The sequence below is a fragment of the Melanerpes formicivorus genome, unplaced genomic scaffold, assembly GCF_026170545.1.
Source record: "Melanerpes formicivorus ecotype bairdi unplaced genomic scaffold, bMelFor1.0.p_v2 SCAF_19, whole genome shotgun sequence".
In the NCBI taxonomy this organism is placed as follows: Eukaryota; Metazoa; Chordata; class Aves; order Piciformes; family Picidae; genus Melanerpes; species Melanerpes formicivorus.
Genome location: NW_027142371.1, coordinates 1728499 through 1746412, shown reverse-complemented (window position 1 = coordinate 1746412; position 17914 = coordinate 1728499). Strand labels below are relative to the sequence as shown.

The 17914-nt window shown below is 51.0% G+C and overlaps 1 protein-coding gene across 1 annotated transcript in view; it reads right to left on the bottom strand.

Annotated features, from left to right (window-relative positions):
• TRPC4AP (transient receptor potential cation channel subfamily C member 4 associated protein) overlaps positions 1-17914 on the bottom strand; it is a 51571-nt gene that overhangs the window by 17836 nt on the left and 15821 nt on the right. The window contains exons 2-9 of the mRNA XM_068149768.1: positions 16792-16920; positions 16425-16541; positions 13155-13212; positions 12006-12061; positions 9200-9328; positions 5021-5222; positions 2714-2902; positions 902-1044 (exon numbers count right to left, since the gene is read on the bottom strand). Coding sequence (XP_068005869.1) covers positions 902-1044; positions 2714-2902; positions 5021-5222; positions 9200-9328; positions 12006-12061; positions 13155-13212; positions 16425-16541; positions 16792-16920 — 1023 coding nt within the window. The remainder of the gene's footprint in view (positions 1-901; positions 1045-2713; positions 2903-5020; positions 5223-9199; positions 9329-12005; positions 12062-13154; positions 13213-16424; positions 16542-16791; positions 16921-17914) is intronic.

The following is a 17914-nucleotide window of genomic DNA, read 5'->3' as shown; positions in this document are numbered from 1 at the left end:
ATAAATGTGCTCAAGCAACAGCCCCCTAACAAAGCTCCTCTTGCCTAATGCAACAGCCCTTCAACAACTCAAACCAGTTTGATCCTCCCAGTCTCCAGGGCATCTCAATGCCCCTGCTATTCCAAGCTGCTCTGTTGAGCTGAGCAGACTGCCAGTGTTGGAAACCTGTCAGAATTGCACCAGGGGGTGGCTTTGCTCTTCCCCTCACAATGTGCTTCTGACCCCTTTAAACCAACTGCAGCCAAGCTGCAGCAACTGGCTCTCCATAAGGCTGTGTGAGGCAGGGAACAAATTGTTTTCCATTTCTGAAGTAAGAAATGCAACAGGAAGAGCTGAGTGGGGATTTCTAGGCAGTGCCTGCTGCAGGCAGCACTGAAATGTGTCCTCCCAGCTGAGAGTTTAACAGCTCGCTCACACTCAGCTGAGACATGGGAACCTACTGCAAAACTCAGCCTGCCACAGATCACCCCAGAGAATTTCCAAGCAGCCAAAAAAGGCAGGACCTGAAAAGTCTCTTTCCAAGAGGGTCACCAGTGCAGCAGGAAGGGCATCACCTGACTGCAGCCCCTGCAGCATTCAGGTTACCCCCACACCCTTCCTCACGCAGAGAGGTAGGATGCTCAGCCAGGAGGCATCACCCTGCATCAGAGCAGCAACTCTGCAGAGAGTTGCTGCACAGACACACACTCTGGTCAGCACAGCCTGTGACCAGCCCTGCCCAGCGCCTCAGCCTGCTCCCAGCAGTGGAACACTGCCCGTTTGTTCGTGCAGCGACGGGATTTGCCCGGCTTTATGCCTCCCGCTCTGCCCTGCCTGTGTCTGCGTCCATGACCTAATTAACAAGCACTGAGGTTTAAAGAGACACCAACCTCTGCACACGTGACCCTGGCCAAGTGCTCACCTGATTCCTTTGTCTCCCCATGAGCAGCACACACAGCACATAGAGCACCTCCAGCTTGTACATGATCTCGTGCATGATCTTCATGGACTGCGGCAGCTGCGTCCGCGTGGAGGTGTTGGCCAGGCCGCTCTCGTCCGAGGACTCTGAAGGAGATGGCAGAGATGGGAGCCTGAGGCAGCCTCAGGAGTTCACACAACCATAGAATCAACCAGGTTGGGAAAGACCTGAGAGATCATCAAGTCCAAACTATTACCTATCACCCAACACCTCCTGACATCTAAACCATGGCTCCAAGTGCCACGTCCAATCCCCTCTTGAACACCTCCAGGGATGGGGACTCCACCACCTCCCTGGGCAGCACATTCCAATGGCCAATTCCTCTTGCTGGGAAGAACTTTCTCCTCACCTCCAGCCTAAACCTCCCCTGGTGCAGCTTGAGACTGTGTCCTCTTGTTCTGGTGCTGGTTGCTTGGGAGAAGAGACCAACCCCCACCTGGCTACAACCTCCCTTCAGGGAGTTGGAGAGAGCAAGAAGGTCTCCCCTGAACCTCCTCTTCTGCAGGCTAAGCAACCCCAGCTCCCTCAGCCTCTCCTCACAGGGCTGTGCTCCAGACCCCTCCCCAGCCTTGTTGCCCTTCTCTGGACACATTCAAGTCTCTCAATGTCCTTCTTACACTGAGGAGCCCAGAACTGGACACAGATTTCTTACTTTTACACTGATACACTGCAGATGTAAGTGCAGCAACCCTGCTTCCATCTTCTTCTCAACTCAAAACAGTGACAGAAAGCCAAAAAAAATAAAGCAAACCAAACACCCAATTTGAATGCTCCAGAGACAAAAGCAAGCTGCAACTTCACAGGAGATAAAAACCAGATTGTTAAAAACAGTTACTTAGTTTTTCCATACTAAGCTAAGTGGCATCAGTGAGCTAAAATAAGTAGGATCATCCATCTGAATGTAGGGTGTAAGGTAATGATAGGACTGGGGGGAATGGAAACAAACTAGAAATGGGTAGATTCACATTGGATGTTAGGAAGAAGTTGTTCCCCATGAGGGTAGTGAGGCACTTGCACAGGTTGCCCAGGGTGGAAGCTTCATCCCTGGAAGTTTTGAAGGCCAGGCTCTCTGGAAGCCCTCTGCTGTGAGGCCAGGCTGAGAGAGTTGGAGTTGTTCAGCCTGGAGAAGAGAAGGCCCCAGGGGGACCTTCTGATGGCCTTTCAGTACTTAAAGAGGCTGATCAGAAAGCTGGGGACAGACTTTTGAGTAGGGCCTGCTGTGACAGGACAAGGGGTGATGGTTTGAAACTACAAGAGGCAGCTGTAGACAACTGCTTACTTTTTCCATACTAAGCTAAATGGCATCAGTGAGCTAAAAGAAGTAGGATTCTCAATCTGAATGTAGGGTGTAAGGTAGGACTGGGGGGAATGGAGAAAAAAAACCTAGAAATGGGTAGATTCGGTTAGGAAGAAATTCTTCCCCATGGGGGTGGTGAGGGACTGGAACAGGTTGTCCACAGAGATGGGAGATGCCCCATCCCTGGAATCCTTCCAGGCCAGGCTGTCTGGGGCCCTGCTCCAGCTGTAGATGTCCCTGCTGACTGCTGGGGGGTTGGACTAGAAGATTGTTAAAGATCCCCTCCAACTTAAATCATCCTATGAACATCTGAGCCGTGCCCAGATGCTGACACATTCATCCCTCATGCCAGAACAGAGGAATTATGAGCAGCTGGAAGGAAAAGCAACACAGGGCAAACAGCCACGGTTACAACACTCCTCAGCCACCGGCGGCTCCAGGAACGCACGGGCAGCTACCTGTACTGCTCTGCTCTGCCTCTTCATTTGCCACCCTCATCAGCGCATCGAGTACCAGGGCATTGTCCAGCCAGGTGTACCACTCCTCCAGCTCCTGCAGGAAGCTGGAAGTCCCTGTTGTCTCAGACACCTTCCGTGTGGCCAGCTTGCACAAGCGCTCGATGAAGCCAGGGATATTCAGCAGCGTAGCTGGAAAAGAATTTGAGTCCAGCTGAGTGTCACCAACACAACAGTCACCAGGCCCTCTTATACCACAAGGTACCAGAACATCTACATTAGCAATACAGAACCAAATCCCATCTGGGTAAAGTGATCCAAAGGTGGCAGCAGACAGTGCAGTCTCCTGGGAAGGACGGGAGGGAGCGTCCATACCCCAGGCATAATTCAGTCAGCGTTATACTGGTTTGTGCTGGACTTGCACTGGAAGAAACTAAGTTCTAGCCTACTTTAACTGCTTCTTTCTGGCCAACTCTCCTTTGCTGGCACTGCTGTTTCCCAATCCAAAGTGAGTCAGTATCAAGAAACTGATCTGGCTCAAAATGAAGCTGGCAGAAACAAAGCAGCAGCCCTTGGAAGGGGCAGCCCTTGGAAGGGGCAGCCCCACCATCCCTTTCCTCTCTGCGAGGTCACCTCCTTCATTTTGCCTCCTGTGGCATTTGTCTCCCAGCAAACAGCACTGCAGGGGCTGGGCAGAAGGCTGTCAGCTTTTTTAAGTACTACTTTCCTGAATTAGCTCATCATGGAGCAAACCAGATGGGTAACACATGAGAGCAGCCCCAGTTAGAGGGTTTTAATTGTTGAGGAACTGCACCCTTAGAAACAGCAGCTCAAGGACAGAAGTCACTGGACTGCAAAATGCTGGGGGGGGGAGGGTGCTAGGAGCTGCATTTTGGCTTGAAGTTTTCACAGAATAATTTAATTACAGGATCTGCTGATCATAGATAGATGGCCAAGTCTTCACAGCTGCAGATGAAAGTGGAAAACAGCAAGTATTTAGCCATGAACACTGTGGAAGAGCTGCGAGCTTCTGCCTGCTGGTAGCAGCTCTGAAAGAATAAGCTCCCTGATGAGTTTATTGCAGTGAACAGTTTTAGATACAGTCTCTAATTGTGGAAACAAAAAATGATTAGTTAAACATTGACTTGGCTGAGTTCAGCTCTCTGGGATTCAAGCTTGTTCAGTTCAACTAATCTAAATTAAACTTTGCACCCACACCAACACACTGTCCATTGCTCTTTCCAAGCAGGCTCTGGCAGAAGCACAGGGCAGAAGACAATAAGCTCCTCCTCCTTCAGAGCTTCTCAGCTCCTGCCTGCCACCTCTAGCTGGGTGCTGTGGAGGTGGCAGTGGTTACAAATGGGGCTTTGCTGTTGAGGGCTAACACAGAACGTCAGGGGATGGGAGAATCAGCTCCAAGTTGCCTTTCTGCACTTCCTAACTCTGTTTGGCAAGGGTCTGTGCAAGCACCTGCCTTCAGAATCCAAAAGCTTTTCAGCATAGCATGAGCTGAAAGCAGAAGGTTCTACACTGAAGGCTACTTTAGAAAGGAAGGTCGTGGATGTCCCCTCCCTGGTGCTCAAGGACAGGTTAGATGAGGACTTGAGCAGGCTGGGCTGGTGGGAAGTATCCCTTCCCACGGCAGGGAACTAGATGAACTTAAACCTCCCTTGCAACCCAAACCATTCTATGAATCTATGAAACCCATACTCATCCTTCCAGGCAAGACTCCTGCACCTGAGAAGTCCTCAACCAAATAAGGAAACCTGCACTGCACCCAAAGTTGAAGCTGAGATTAGGCAGTGGTGGTGACAGGGGGCAACTTGATGAATAATAACAACATGCCCTTGCTGATAAAGACAGACATCCTGCTCAGGCCAGCTCCAGATAAAATCCAGGAGGGAACTGCTCCAGCAGCAACCACACTGCATGCAGCTTCAGCTCAGGAATTCACATGGTAAGGAGGACACTGAATTACTGAGAGCTGCTACAGGGAAGGGACCGGGGGAGAGAAAAGAAACTCAATTATTCTAAGCCACTCAGTTCACTGGGGAGGGCTGAAATGCCAGAAATGAACTCACCTCCTTACTAACACCATGTGAAACTGAAAGCTACAAAGTAGGTTTTGTTAACAAAAGAAGATTGTTTCCAGGAAACTGCCGGAGGAAAGTGAAGAAAGAAAAAGGCTTTGTAAGGCAGAACGTTGACAGCAGCCTGTGGAAACACATCCTACAGCTGTGCCACTGAGAAGAGGGAAGCTTTACAGCCCTGCTGAGATTCCCCTGCCTGGGTGCACAGTGTAACAGTTACCTTGGTTGATTTCAGCTCGAGAAGGACCCAGGTTTTTCTTCTGCTGGGCGTTTTTGGCCAGGAGCGTGTGCTTGTCGTCACTGCCCGTGTCCAGCTCAGAAATGGTGACAGCCAGGATCCTGCAGAAGTTGGCAAGCTGCTGCTGGTCAAAGCTGGATACAAGGCTTGCAAGATTGGGAATATCATCCAGTTGTATCATTTCCTGGGGAAGGCAACATCCAGTGAGCAAGGGGCAGGAGAGGTTGAACACAGACATCGACCTTCCCCGGAAGAGCTGCCTGGGGTTTGAAAATCAGCAAGGGAGAAGCAAGCAGCAGTACCAAGGGAAGAATCTGAGCACAGCAGTCGTTTACCACTGCTGTCACTATGTTTATCAACTCCAGGAAGTAAAAATACCCACATTTCAAAGCCTGAGCATTTAAAAAAAGGCTCCCAAACTCCATGTAGTTAAAAACCCATCCAAACCACCAAGGAAAGCCACAACCTGATTCACACACTGATCACACACAGCTTGCCAGGGAGGTAGTGGAAACCTCATCCCTGGAGGTGTTTGCAGCTAGGCTGGATGTGGCTTTGAGCAACCTGCTGTGGTGTGAGGTGTCCCTGGCCATGGCAGGGGGGTTGGAACTGGCTGAGCCTTGAGGTTCCTTCCAACCCTGACAGTTCTGTGATTCTATGATTCTAAGCTTTGTGCATCTGAGTGCTGAGCCCAGCTCCTCAGCAGCTGTGGCAGCTGCCTGCTGTGCTCTGTGGCAGGAGCAGCCTGATGTAGAAGAGAATAGAATTAACCATGTTGGAAAAGACCTTTGAGATCATCAAGTCCAACCTATCACCCAACACTATCTGATCAACTAAACCATGGCACCAAGTGCCTCATCCAGGCCCTTCCTAAACACCAAGTGCCAGGTGCTGCACTTTGGCCACGGCAACCCCATGCAGAGCTACAGGCTGGGGTCAGAGTGGCTGAGAGCTGCCAAACAGAGAGAGGGACCTGGGGGTGCTGATCAACAGCTGCCTAAACATGAGCCAGCAGTGTGCCCAGGTGGCCAAGAAGGCCAAGGGCAGCCTGGGCTGCATTAGGAATAGTGTGGCCAGCAGGAGCAGGGAGCTCATCCTGCCCTGTGCTCAGCACTGGTTAGGCCACATCTTGAGTCCTGTGTCCAGTTCTGGGCTCCTCAGTTTAGGAAAGATGTTGAGTTGCTGGAGCGTGTCCAGAGAAGGGCAACAAGGCTGGGGAGAGGCCTTGAGCACAGCCCTGTGAGGAGAGGCTGAGGGAGCTGGGGTTGTTCAGCCTGGAGAAGAGGAGGCTCAGGGGTGACTTCACTGCCCTCTACAACTACCTGAAAGGTGGCTGTAGCCAGGAGGGGGTTGGTCTCTTCTCTCAGCCAAGCAACCAGCACCAGAAGAAGAGGACACAGTCTCAAGCTGTGCCAGGGGAAGTTTAGGCTGGAGGTGAGGAGAAAGTTCTTCACCAAGAGAGCCATTAGCCATTGGAATGTGCTGCCCACGTTGGTGGTGGAGTCCCCATCCCTGGAGGTGTTCAGGAGGGGATTGGATGTGGCACTTGGTGCCATGGTCTAGTCATGGGTCTGTGGTGACAGGTTGGACTCAATGATCCTCAAGGTCTCTTCCAACCTTGGTGATACTGTGATACCTCCAGGGATGGGGACTCCACCACCTCCCTGGGCAGCACATTCCAATGGCCAATCTCTCTTGCTGGGAAGAACTTCCTCCTAACATCCAGCCTGAACCTCCCCTGGTGCAGCTTGAGACTGTGTCCTCTTGTTCTGGTGCTGGGTGCCTGGGAGAAGAGACCAACCCCCTCCTGTCTACAACCTCCTTTCAGGCAGATGTAGACAGCTGCAGTGTGAGGTGTCCCTGCCACAGAGTCTCACAACTAGACGATCCTTGAGGTCCCTTCCCACCCTAACAACTCAGTATTTATGCATTGGAAAGTTTCAACTTCATTTTTCTCCCCTTGAAACTCAGGTGACAGCTGACTTCTAGATTATTTTTCCTCATTCCCCCCTTCCCCCCTCCCCCCCCCCCATCCAAAGATTGTTTTAATAGAAAGCTTTTGAAAACAGCTTTCAGCAAACAGCATTTCTGGTCAGCTAAACTAAGCCTGTTTCCTAGCTCAGGAAATGTGTCATCTTCAAATTCACCCCAAAAATGCAGTTAAGAAAGAATCCTCTCCACAGAATGCTTGAGGGTGTTGATCAACATCCAGATGAAGATGAGCCAAGGATGTGCCCAGCTGGCCAAGAAGGCCACCAGCAGCCTGGCCTGGATCAGCAATAGTGTGGCCTGCAGGACCAGGGCAGGAATTGCTCCCCTGTACTCAGCACTGGAGAGGTCTCACCTTGAATACTGGGTTCAGTTTTAGGCCCCTTACTCACTTCAAGGAGGACACTGAGGTGCTGGAATGTGTCCAGAGAAGGGCAATGAAGCTGGTGAAGGGTCTAGAGCAAAAGATTTGTGAGTAGTGGCTAAGGGAACTGGGATTATTTAGTATGGAGAAAGGGAGGTTGAGAGGAGAGCCTCTGGCTATCTACAACTCCCTGAAAGGAGGCTGGAGCCAAATGGGGGCTAAAGAAATGGCCTCAAGTTGCACCAGGAGAGGTTTAGGTTGGATACTTCTCCACTGAAAGGGTTCTCAGAGACTGGAACAGGCTCCCCAGGGAGGTGGTTGAATTCCCATCCACAGAAGTGTTTAAAAGAGGCAGAGAGGTGGTGCTGAGTGCCATAGAGAATGATTGGACAGGATGGTTTCTAAAGGTCTTCTCCAACCAAAATACTTCTGCAAGTCTGTGCACACAGACACACTGCATTCAGGCTTTTCCCAGGGTTACACATCCTTGGCACTAAGGTCTAATAGTGCTTGAAAGAAAGGTCAAAAACCTCATTTGTGCAGAAGACCTAAGTGCCCTGTTCCCCCAGCCTACAACTTCTGAGAGAGGTGACAAACCCCAAGGTAAGAGAGCTGCATGGGAAGCCCTCTTGATTTTGGGACTACCAAAATCCCTGCAGTGTAATCAGAAGGCAAGGATGAAACATGAATTTACATGAGGTTCATGCTCCTCATCTGAGATCATAGTATCATTCAGGGTTGGAAGGGACCACAAGGATCAGCTAGTTCCAACCCCCTGCCATGGGCAGGGACACCCCACACTAGATCAGCCTGGCCACAGCCTCACCCAGCCTGGCCTTAAACACCTCCAGGGACAGGGCCCCAACCACCTCCCTGGACAACCCATTCCAGGGCTTCACCACTCTCATAGGGAAGAACTTCCTCCTCACCTCCAGCCTCAATCTCCCCACCTCCAGCTTCATTCCATTCCCCCTAGTCCTATCACTCCCTGAGATTCTGAGCAGTCCCTCCTCAGCCTTCCTGGAGCCCCCTTCAGATACTGGAAGGCCACAATGAGGTCACCTGGGAGCCTTCTCTTCTCCAGACTGAACAGCCCCAACTCCTTCAGTCTGTCCTCATAGCAGAGGTGCTCCAGCCCTCTGCTCATCCTCCTGGCCCTTCTCTGGACACCTTCCAGCACCTCCACATCCCTCTTGTAATAGGGGCTCCAGAACTGGAGGCAGTACTCCAGGTGGGGTCTCACAAGGGCTGAGTAGAGGGGGAGGATCACCTCCCTTGCCCTGCTGGCCACACTTCTCCTGATGCAGCCCAGGCTCTGATTGGCTTTGCGGGCTGCAAGTGCACACTGAGAGCTCATGTTGAGCTTTCTGTCCACCAGCACCCCCAAGTCTCTCTCCTCAGGGCTGCTTTCCAGCCAGTCACTGCCCAGCCTGGATTTGTGCCTGGGATTGCCTCGACCCAGCTGCAGGACCCTGCACTTGCTCTTATTGAGCTTCATGAGGTTGTCTTGTGCCCACCTCATGATACAGGTTTTACTTTCATGACAGCCAGGTACCCACCCCCATCATCCTCTGCAGTGATGTTACAGCATTACCAGTATGACACCACACACACATCACTTGGTTTCTGCATGAAATGTGCCTGAAGTTAATGACCACTGGGAACAGTCAGGTTTCAAATGAGCTACAAGAAGCGAGAGTGTAGGCTTAGAGGGTTATCAGCAGTAGCTCTTCACAGGAAGAAGGTTTTTTTTCCCCTCCACTAGCCTGAAAAGCCATACAATCAGAATGCAGAAAGCACTAACTAACCTTTTTAACTCCCAGGATATCTTCAATGAGTGTTGCAGTCTGGAGGAATGTCTTCTTGTTTGTCATCAGAGTAAACAGGAACAACACAAAGTCGTTTCTCTCTGCCAGTCGCCTCGTGACACCTTCCGTCTAGAAAGCAGCAAAAGGACACCCAGACCAGAGTCAGAGCCCACCTCAGGAAGCCACACATTAGAGGCACAGGTAGGACAGTCCCTACAGATGATGTGTTACCAAATCAGCTACCCCTGAAAGCGGGAAACCTTGTGTTTATGACAGCCAAAAATAGCTCCGGTCCTTGCCTGGAGTTAGCATGAAGCCTGCAATCCCAACAGGCTCCAGGATGAGAGGCTTCATCTCAAGGCAGTTGTTTACTTGCCTTGAATCAAATGTAAACACTGCATGCCTGGAAACACATCAGAGAGGCTTGTCTCTGTTTTCCCAGACAAGCTGCAGCCAGCTCCAGTATGGAAATGCCATCCCCAGATTTCCCCTGAACTCTCAAGCGTTGCTCTTGGCTGGGCAGCATCTGAACGACGGGAACCAAGCCTTGGCCTCAGTGACCTCAGTGACAAAGCAGGAGGCACACTACAGCATGAACTAAGGTTCAGCACTAAGTTCATAAAGGCCAGCTGTCATGGGCTGACCTCTGCTGAGAGCACAGGCAGTCTTCTCTGCAGTTAAATGTCAATCTTGGTGTTTGCTGAGCTGTCTACTATCTGTGACTGCTCACCAACCCAGACCTGCTTACATACTGCCCCAACATGGACTCACAGGAATAAAAACAGTTAATACAGCACAGAAACACTGAATCCTAGCATGGTGGGGCTTGGAAGGGACCTCTGGACATCATCTCCTTCAGCCCCACTGCTACAGCAGGGTCACCCACAGCAGGGTGCCCAGGATCACCAGGTCCAGGTGGGTTTGGAATCTCTCCAGAGAAGGAGACTCTACAACCTCTCTGGGCAGCCTGCTCCAGGGCTACAGCAAACTCAAACAAGTTTCTCCTCATATTAAGATGGAACCTCCTGGGTTTCACTTTGTGCCTTTTGCTCCTTGTCCTATCACTGGGTACCACTGAGAGGACTCTGGCCCCAGCCTCTTGACCCCTGCCCTTTAAGTACCGATCAGCGGTGATGAGGTCCTCTCACAACATCCAGCACACAACTCCTGTGACCCTGAGCACTTCTCGTTGGAGAGAGAGCAGAGATACTGCAGTGGATTAAAACAGCAGCCAGCACATCAACTGCAAACTTGTTTGATAGTAGTTTGTGTCACATTCAGTTTGCAAAAGCTGCATTACTTGTAGTTAAAAAGGATAACCAAATCAAGAACCAAGTGTTGCCTCTCTGCCCCCTCCCTTGTGGCCACAGATACTCAGGAGGGAGAACATGAGCTGTTAAGACTGAAGCTCTGGAGATGAGGTTGATGTTTTTGGAACAGCTCCAAGCCAGTAACTGCCTTTCTCTTTCAATTTTTGTTAAACAATGCTCCCTAGGTTATGACATAATCAGAAGTGGGATTAAGTAATCCTGAGGATGTTCCCTGCATGAATCATCAGAGGCCTGCACTTTCAGCTGCAGTACTGCAGTCACACTGTATCCTACCACCCTAGAAGTGCCTGCTTGGGGAAGGCCTTAAGGTCATTGAGTCCAACCTAACATCTCTCTGTACACAACTGTTAGACCATGACCAAGGAGGAGAGAAGGCTTAGGGGAGACCTCATTACCCTGTACCAGCACATAAAGGGTGGCTACCAGGAGGATGGAGACTCCCTGTTGACAAGGAGTCCCATAGGAAAGACAAGGGGTAATGGGGACAGGTTACTGCTGGGGAGATTCCCATTGGAATCCAGATGAAAATGTTTCCCCATGAGAACAGCTGGACACTGGAACTATCTCTCAAGGGAAGCAGTAATTCCCCTACACTGGACAGTTTGAAGACTCAGCTTGCAGGGTGCTGGGCTCACTTCAACTGGCCCAGCACCTAGAAAGGTTGGACCAGCTGATCCCTGGGGACCCTTCCAACCTGGCATTCTAGGATTTCAACAGGCCTTTAACTCAGTGTCCATCCCAGCACTGGTCTGTCACCAACTGAATTGCATTAATAACACTCAGCCCAGGAAGGAGTTGCAGGCTCAAACAATCTCCTTTGCCAGCCCCACTACTCAACAGGAGCAGCTGTAGCTTGGCTTAGCTGGCATCCATTTCCAGGTCTGAACACAACAAAGCCTGGCTCAGCCTTCCCATGGAAGCAAAGATACAGGAAGGGCCAAACAGAAGGATTTAAGCTTGACAAGAAACCAGAAATTACGGGAGTAACACATCAAAATATAGGGCAGTCCTCTACTGAACTGAAGGAGTTCCAGTTCCTAACAGAGGCCTTCCAGTACCTGAAGGGGCCCTACAAGAAGGCTGGAGAGGGACTGTTTACAAAGGCCTGCAGTGGATGAGAGGCAATGGTTTGAAATTGGAGAAGAGCAGATTTAGGAACAAATTCTGCACCATGAGGGTGGTGGAAGACAGCAACAGGTTGCCCAGGGAGGTAGTTGAGGCCTTATGCCTGGAGATATTCAACTTGCATGCTCCACAAGGCTCTGAGAAACCTGATCTAGTGGAGGATGTTCCTGCTCACTGCAGGGAGGGGTTGACCTAGATGACCTTTGGAGGTCCCTTCCAACCCAACCCATTCTGTGATTCTATCAGTTAAGTGCAAAGTTTCCCAGCACTCTTAAATCATGCTTGTTAAGAGCCTGTGTGTGTCCTTCTCAAGCAAAAGAGGAGCCCTTCCCCACAGCAGTTGTACTTACACAAATACAGGTGTTGTACAGTATGCTTAAACAGTCCTTGATGAGGTCATCACTTACTGCAAAGGAGAAAACAGACATTCACCAGCTGTCCATGACCAAGGAACCCTGCTGTCCCCAGCAGTGACATGGACAGCTACAAAACCAGTGGCAATTTCAGGCTGCCAGCTCAGCTCACACGTGCAAATGCCTTGGAGGTGAGAAACCAGAGGGTCAGAAACACTCCACACCTGACCTGGTCCCATGCCTTCTTCCAGGACTGCTACCAGCACTGCCCACCCAGGCCTGCACGCAGGGCTGTGCTCATGGTCTGCTGCACTTTCACTTGCACACAAAATGCTAGGGGTGTAGAAAGAATTTCAGGGAAACCACCTCAAAATCTCTCAGTGTGAGAAACTCCTGAGATCCATTTGTGCCAATTCTTAGGCAGAGGTGGGGGGGGGGGAGAACAAGGGCAGTGCATGCAGTTTTCATCAGGAATTCCCAGAAAAGCTTTCAGTCTGATTGACTCCAGCATCTTCATATTCCAAACATGTCTTCAGTACAGACATGCAACAGCTGCCTCCAGCTCAAGTTCAAGTTATTTCACCTTTGAAGTTCCCTGCCTTGAGGGGCATGGGAAGTAACCATGACATTTCCCCTCCTCTGGTTCAAGGAACCAGCAGATGACAGACAGCAGAAGGGCAAATACTAAACCAGAGCTGCCCCAGCAGGAAAAGTGCCCCACTGGCAAGTTCTCCTTACAGCAGCTGGGAAATGAGTAGTCTCTGGGAGTCACTCATCAAAACAGCACACTTTTCATTAGCTCACAATCTCTCCATCTCCTATTACACTGACAATGGTCTGTGGCTTATTATTAATAGTTGTTAAGCGGAGCTACAGCCACAGCAACAATAAAAGCTTCCAGGGATTGTAAGTGTACTGGATCATGCTATGCTGAGCACATGAATGCTCCTGGGCTGTGCTCTGCAGCAGGTGACCATCCTAAATCCCACCATCAGCTGGGAACAAAGGAAAGCATGATTCATTTTGGAACAGGAACTTGCTGGGATGGAAAGAGAGTCACAGAAGAGGAGGAATTTCGGGCTGAAATAGGACACAAGGCAAGAATTGGAGGGGGGGGAGGGGAAGATAAGACACTTATTTACTTACTTTTCTGCTTCTTTTTCTGTGTAATGAGAGTTGGTCTCATGAGAATTTCTACTAGGAGCTGTAAAACAAGATGAAGAGTGAAGAGAAGAATCACTGAGACAGCAAGCACCATTTCATTTGTCAGTGACAGCCCCAATTTCAGCCTTTGCTGAAGTCACAGAGGTGAGTAATGGAAGCTCCACAGTCAAACCCCAACCAGTGTCAAGATTATGCTGACCAGAAATAGTTGCATTTGCCCTGAGTGAATGCTAACAGCTCTGCAAAACAATCTCCCACTGGCAAGTGTTAAAGAACTTGAGTTCACAAGGACTACCACTCCACCTGTAGCCAGGTCACATCAAGGTTGGCTATCACACACCTTCCAGAGCAATGAATCCTCTGCCAGAAGCTGCACAGAGATGTCAGTTTGGAAAAGGCTCTCCCTAAGTATCATAGTACAGTATCATAGTATCAGTCAGGGTTGGAAGGGACCACAAGGATCATCTAGTTCCAACCCCCCTGCCATGGGCAGGGACACCCCACACTAGATCAGAGTGGACAGAGCCTCAGCCAGCCTGGGCTTAAACACCTCCAGGGATGAGGCCTCAACCACCTCCCTGGACAACCCATTCCAGGGCTTCACCAGTCTCATGGGGAAGAACTTCCTCCTCACCTCCAGCCTCAATCTCCCCACCTCCAGCTTCATTCCATTCCCCCTAGTCCTATCACTACCTGAGATCCTGAGCAGTCCCTCCCCAGCCTTCCTGGAGCCCCCTTCAGATACTGGAAGGCCACAATGAGGTCACCTCAGAGCCTTCTCTTCTGCAGACTGAACAGCCCCAACTCCTTCAGTCTGTCCTCACAGGAGAGGTGCTCCAGCCCTCTGCTCATCCTCCTGGCCCTTCTCTGGACACCTTCCAGCACCTCCAGATCCCTCTTGTAATAGGGGCTCCAGAACTGGAGGCAGTACTCCAGATGGGGTCTCACCAGAGCTGAGTAGAGGGGGAGAATCACCTCCCTTGCCCTGCTGGCCACACTTCTCCTGATGCAGCCCAGGATCTGATTGGCTTTCTGGCTGCAAGTGCACACTGAGAGCTCCTGTTGAGCTTTTTGTCCACCAGCACCCCCAAGTCTCTCTCCTCAAGGCTGCTTTCCAGCCAGTCACTGCCCAGCCTGGATTTGTGCCTGGGATTGCCTCGACCCAGCTGCAGGACCCTGCACTTGCTGTGCTTCAAAACACATTTCAGGGCCAGACAGAACTTAGCTGATGAGACTGAAATATGGAGCAGCTAAGTGCCAGCCACTGCCTGAGTATGTCCTGGTTTGGGTTGGAACACAACTGATTCTGCTCAGGGATTTCACTCCCAGCTCAGTCTCTGCTCAGTGCCAGCACTTTCTGAAGTTCAGGGCAGGTCTGCACAGCCAGGGGCTGCTTCTAGCAGGAAGAGGCTGCTGGGCAGAGTCACTGCCAAGGGCTGGGCTACAGAAAGGCTCTGGCTTAGACTTGCTCCTGGGAACACCAAGGACACTGCCATATCTTGTGTCTCAGCTTGGAGTGTAGGAGGTCAGATTTGGCTCCTGCAGGGAGGAGCAGACAGGGCAGGTAACCCTCAACTGCCCAACAAGAGATTGCATCCCATGGATGCTATCTTCAGGGTCAAGCTGAGGGATCACCAGGGTGAAGCCTCTCCTTCACTGGCCAGTGTCCCAGAAGGATTCTGTCCCTTCTGCCTTCAATCCCACTCCATGTGTTTCTGAACTCATTTCTACAATCCAGCTCCTGAATTTGGTGATCATCTGCTGCTGAGCCCAGTCTGGGACTCCCCCCAGTTCCTGCTCCCAGCATCAGCTGTGACAATGGTGACATCATTACCACCAGGGGTTGGGTTCCATATTGGTTTGTGTCTCTATTCCATTGGATTGTCCTCATTTCCATCCCAGCTGGTTTAGTTTCTCCCCCTTGGGAAGGCAGAGGGGTTCACAGAGAGCCTCTGTCACTCATCCAGTGGCCAGCCCACCCCTCACCCTAGAGAGTAAACTTCCAGATACAGCTCCAGACATGCAGTGCTGTCTCATTTTTGTCTAAGCAATGTTAACACTCAGCTCTCCCACACTAGGCATATGGTTCTGTTCAACACAAAAATGATCTCTAGCTGGTTTAGCCTGGACCAGCCCAGACACTGCAAACTGTTGAGTCCTCCAGAGTTACTCATGCTTCACAGTTCAGAGTAACTGCAACACAGAGCCAGCACAGGGCACACAGAACCAGATCAGACACCTCCCTACCAAGTGTGACTGCAGGATTGTCAGGAACACAGAGCACTGCCTGCTACCACTGCCTTCAACCACATCCAACCCACTCCTATCAGCCAAATCTCTGGCTCTAGCACCAGATAATTGCAGTGTAGCTGGGGAAGCTGGTGGACAAGAAGCTGGACATGAGCCAGCAATGCACATTTGTAGCCCAGAAAGCCAATGGCAGCCTGGGCTGCATCAAAAGCAGCATGGCCAGCAGGTGGAGAGAGGTCATTCTGCCCCTCTGCTCAGACCTCATCTGCAGTGCTGTGTCCAGTTCTGGGGACCCCAACACAAGAGAGGCATGGACCTGCTGGAGAAGGTCCAGAAGGATGATCAGAGGAGTGGAGCACCTCTCCTAAAAGGACAGACTGAAAGGATTGGGAATGTTCAGCCTGGAGAGGAGCAGGCTCCAGGGAGACCTCAGAGGTGCATTTCAGTATCTGAAGGGGACCTACAGGAAGGCTGGAGAGGAACTGTTCAGAAGGGCCTGTGGTGATAGGACAAGGGGCAGTGGTTTGAAACTGGAGCAGGAGAGATTTAGGTTGGACATCAGGAGAAAGTTCTTCACAATGAGAGTGGTAGAGAGGTGTGAAGTACTGGAACAGGTTGCCCAGAGCTGTGGTTGAGGCCCCATCCCTGGAGACATTCAAGATCAGACCTGCTGTGGCCCTGGGCAGCCTGATCTAGTTGGGTGTCCCTGGGGGTTTGGACAAGATGACCTTTGAGGGCTCCTTGCAAGCCAATGCAATCTGTGACTCTGTATCTGATAAGGAAAGAGAATCATATAAGGAAAAGGCCTCCTTTTGATGACCTTGGAAGATCCACCCTTTGCAGAGCCTGAAGCAGGCACAATTCCACTGCTTTCCAGCAAACTGGCAATGCCATTCTGTAGCTGGGATTTGGGAGCTCCAGAGGTCTCAAAGCCACATCCTGCTCAGTGCTGAGACTGCCATGCAGAAGCCTTTTGCTGCTGGGGAAGGACCCCACACTTACATCGACTCCTCCAAACAAGTCAAATGTGTATGTGTTGGGGAAGGTGGACTCTTGAGCAGCTTTCCTGTCCTCTGTCACAAATGCCATGGCTTCCATTGAAAGAAGTGGGGAAATTTCCTGCAGGAAGTAACATAAATTAGTTAATTAATAAGGAAATACAAGCTGGTGCCTACAGAAAACTGCTCCCCAGTGGAAACCCACTTGTGTGACCTACTGGTTAGTCCCTCACAGGCATCCCCAGCTCTTGCCCACCAGCCAATTCAGACCTCAGCAAGCAATCAGGTTCAAAGAGGAAAAGATGCCCACAGCAGAGTCTAAGGAAAGCAGCAAACCCAAGAAAAGCCTGGCAGAAGAGGACTGGCAGTACCTTTAGGATGCTTTGGCACTGGGAGAAGTCGCTGTTGGGGTGGCTGTGTTCATACAGCTTCTGCAGTAGTAAGGGGATCCCATTCCATTTTGCTTGCTTGTCTCTCTCCTTTAACAAGGCCTCTGTGATCTGCAGAGGAAGAATGCAATTCCCATGTGTCCAATCCTTCATTACCAGGAAAACAACCTCAGCACCTCCCCAGAACACCAGTATCAGAACATCACAGCAAAACCAAGCTGCTTGTGGAGAGCAGCACTATGAAATCCAGCCCCACTGCCCAGGCAGCATTGAGCCAGGACTGCTGGGTACAGAATTCTCCATGTGGTCAAAGTCTCTTCTGCAGGACATGGCTTAAAGCAGCTGTAATCATTCTGAGTACTTCATCTCATTTTGTGTGTTTATACTGATCACCTGTTCTAACATGGGGACACATTAGTCTCCAAATCACTCCATTAATAGAACTCTGGACACTTCACTGCCTGGGGAAATGAGTGCCCTTTACACTAGCAGCAGTGACACTGGTCCAGGGGAGACTCAACACTGGGGATGGAAAGCATAGAATCAACAAGGTTGGAAGAGACCTCAAAGATCATCAAGTCCAGCCTGTCACCCAACACCTCATGACCACTAAACCATGGCACCAAGTGCCACATCCAATCCCCTCTTGAACACCTCCAGGCATGGGGACTCCACCACCTCCCTGGGCAGCACATTCCAATGGCTAACAACTCTCTCTGCGAAGAACTTTCTCCTCACCTCCAGCCTAAACCTTCCCTGGTGCAGCTTGAGACTGTGTCCTCTTGTTCTGGTGCTGCTTGGCTGCTTGGGACAAGAGCCCAACCCCCACCTGGCTACAACCTCCCTTCAGGGAGTTGGAGAGAGCAAGAAGGTCTCCCCTGAGCCTCCTCTTCTCCAGGCTAAACAACCCCAGCTCCGTCAGCCTCTCCTCACAGGGCTGTGCTCCAGACCCCTCCCCAGCCTCGTTGCCCTTCCCTGGACACCTTCAAGTCTCTCAATGTCCTTCTTAAATTGAGGGGCCCAGAACTGGACACAGGACTCAAGGTGTGGCCTAACCAGTGCTGAGCACAGGGCAGAATGAGTTCCCTGCTCCTGCTGGCCACAC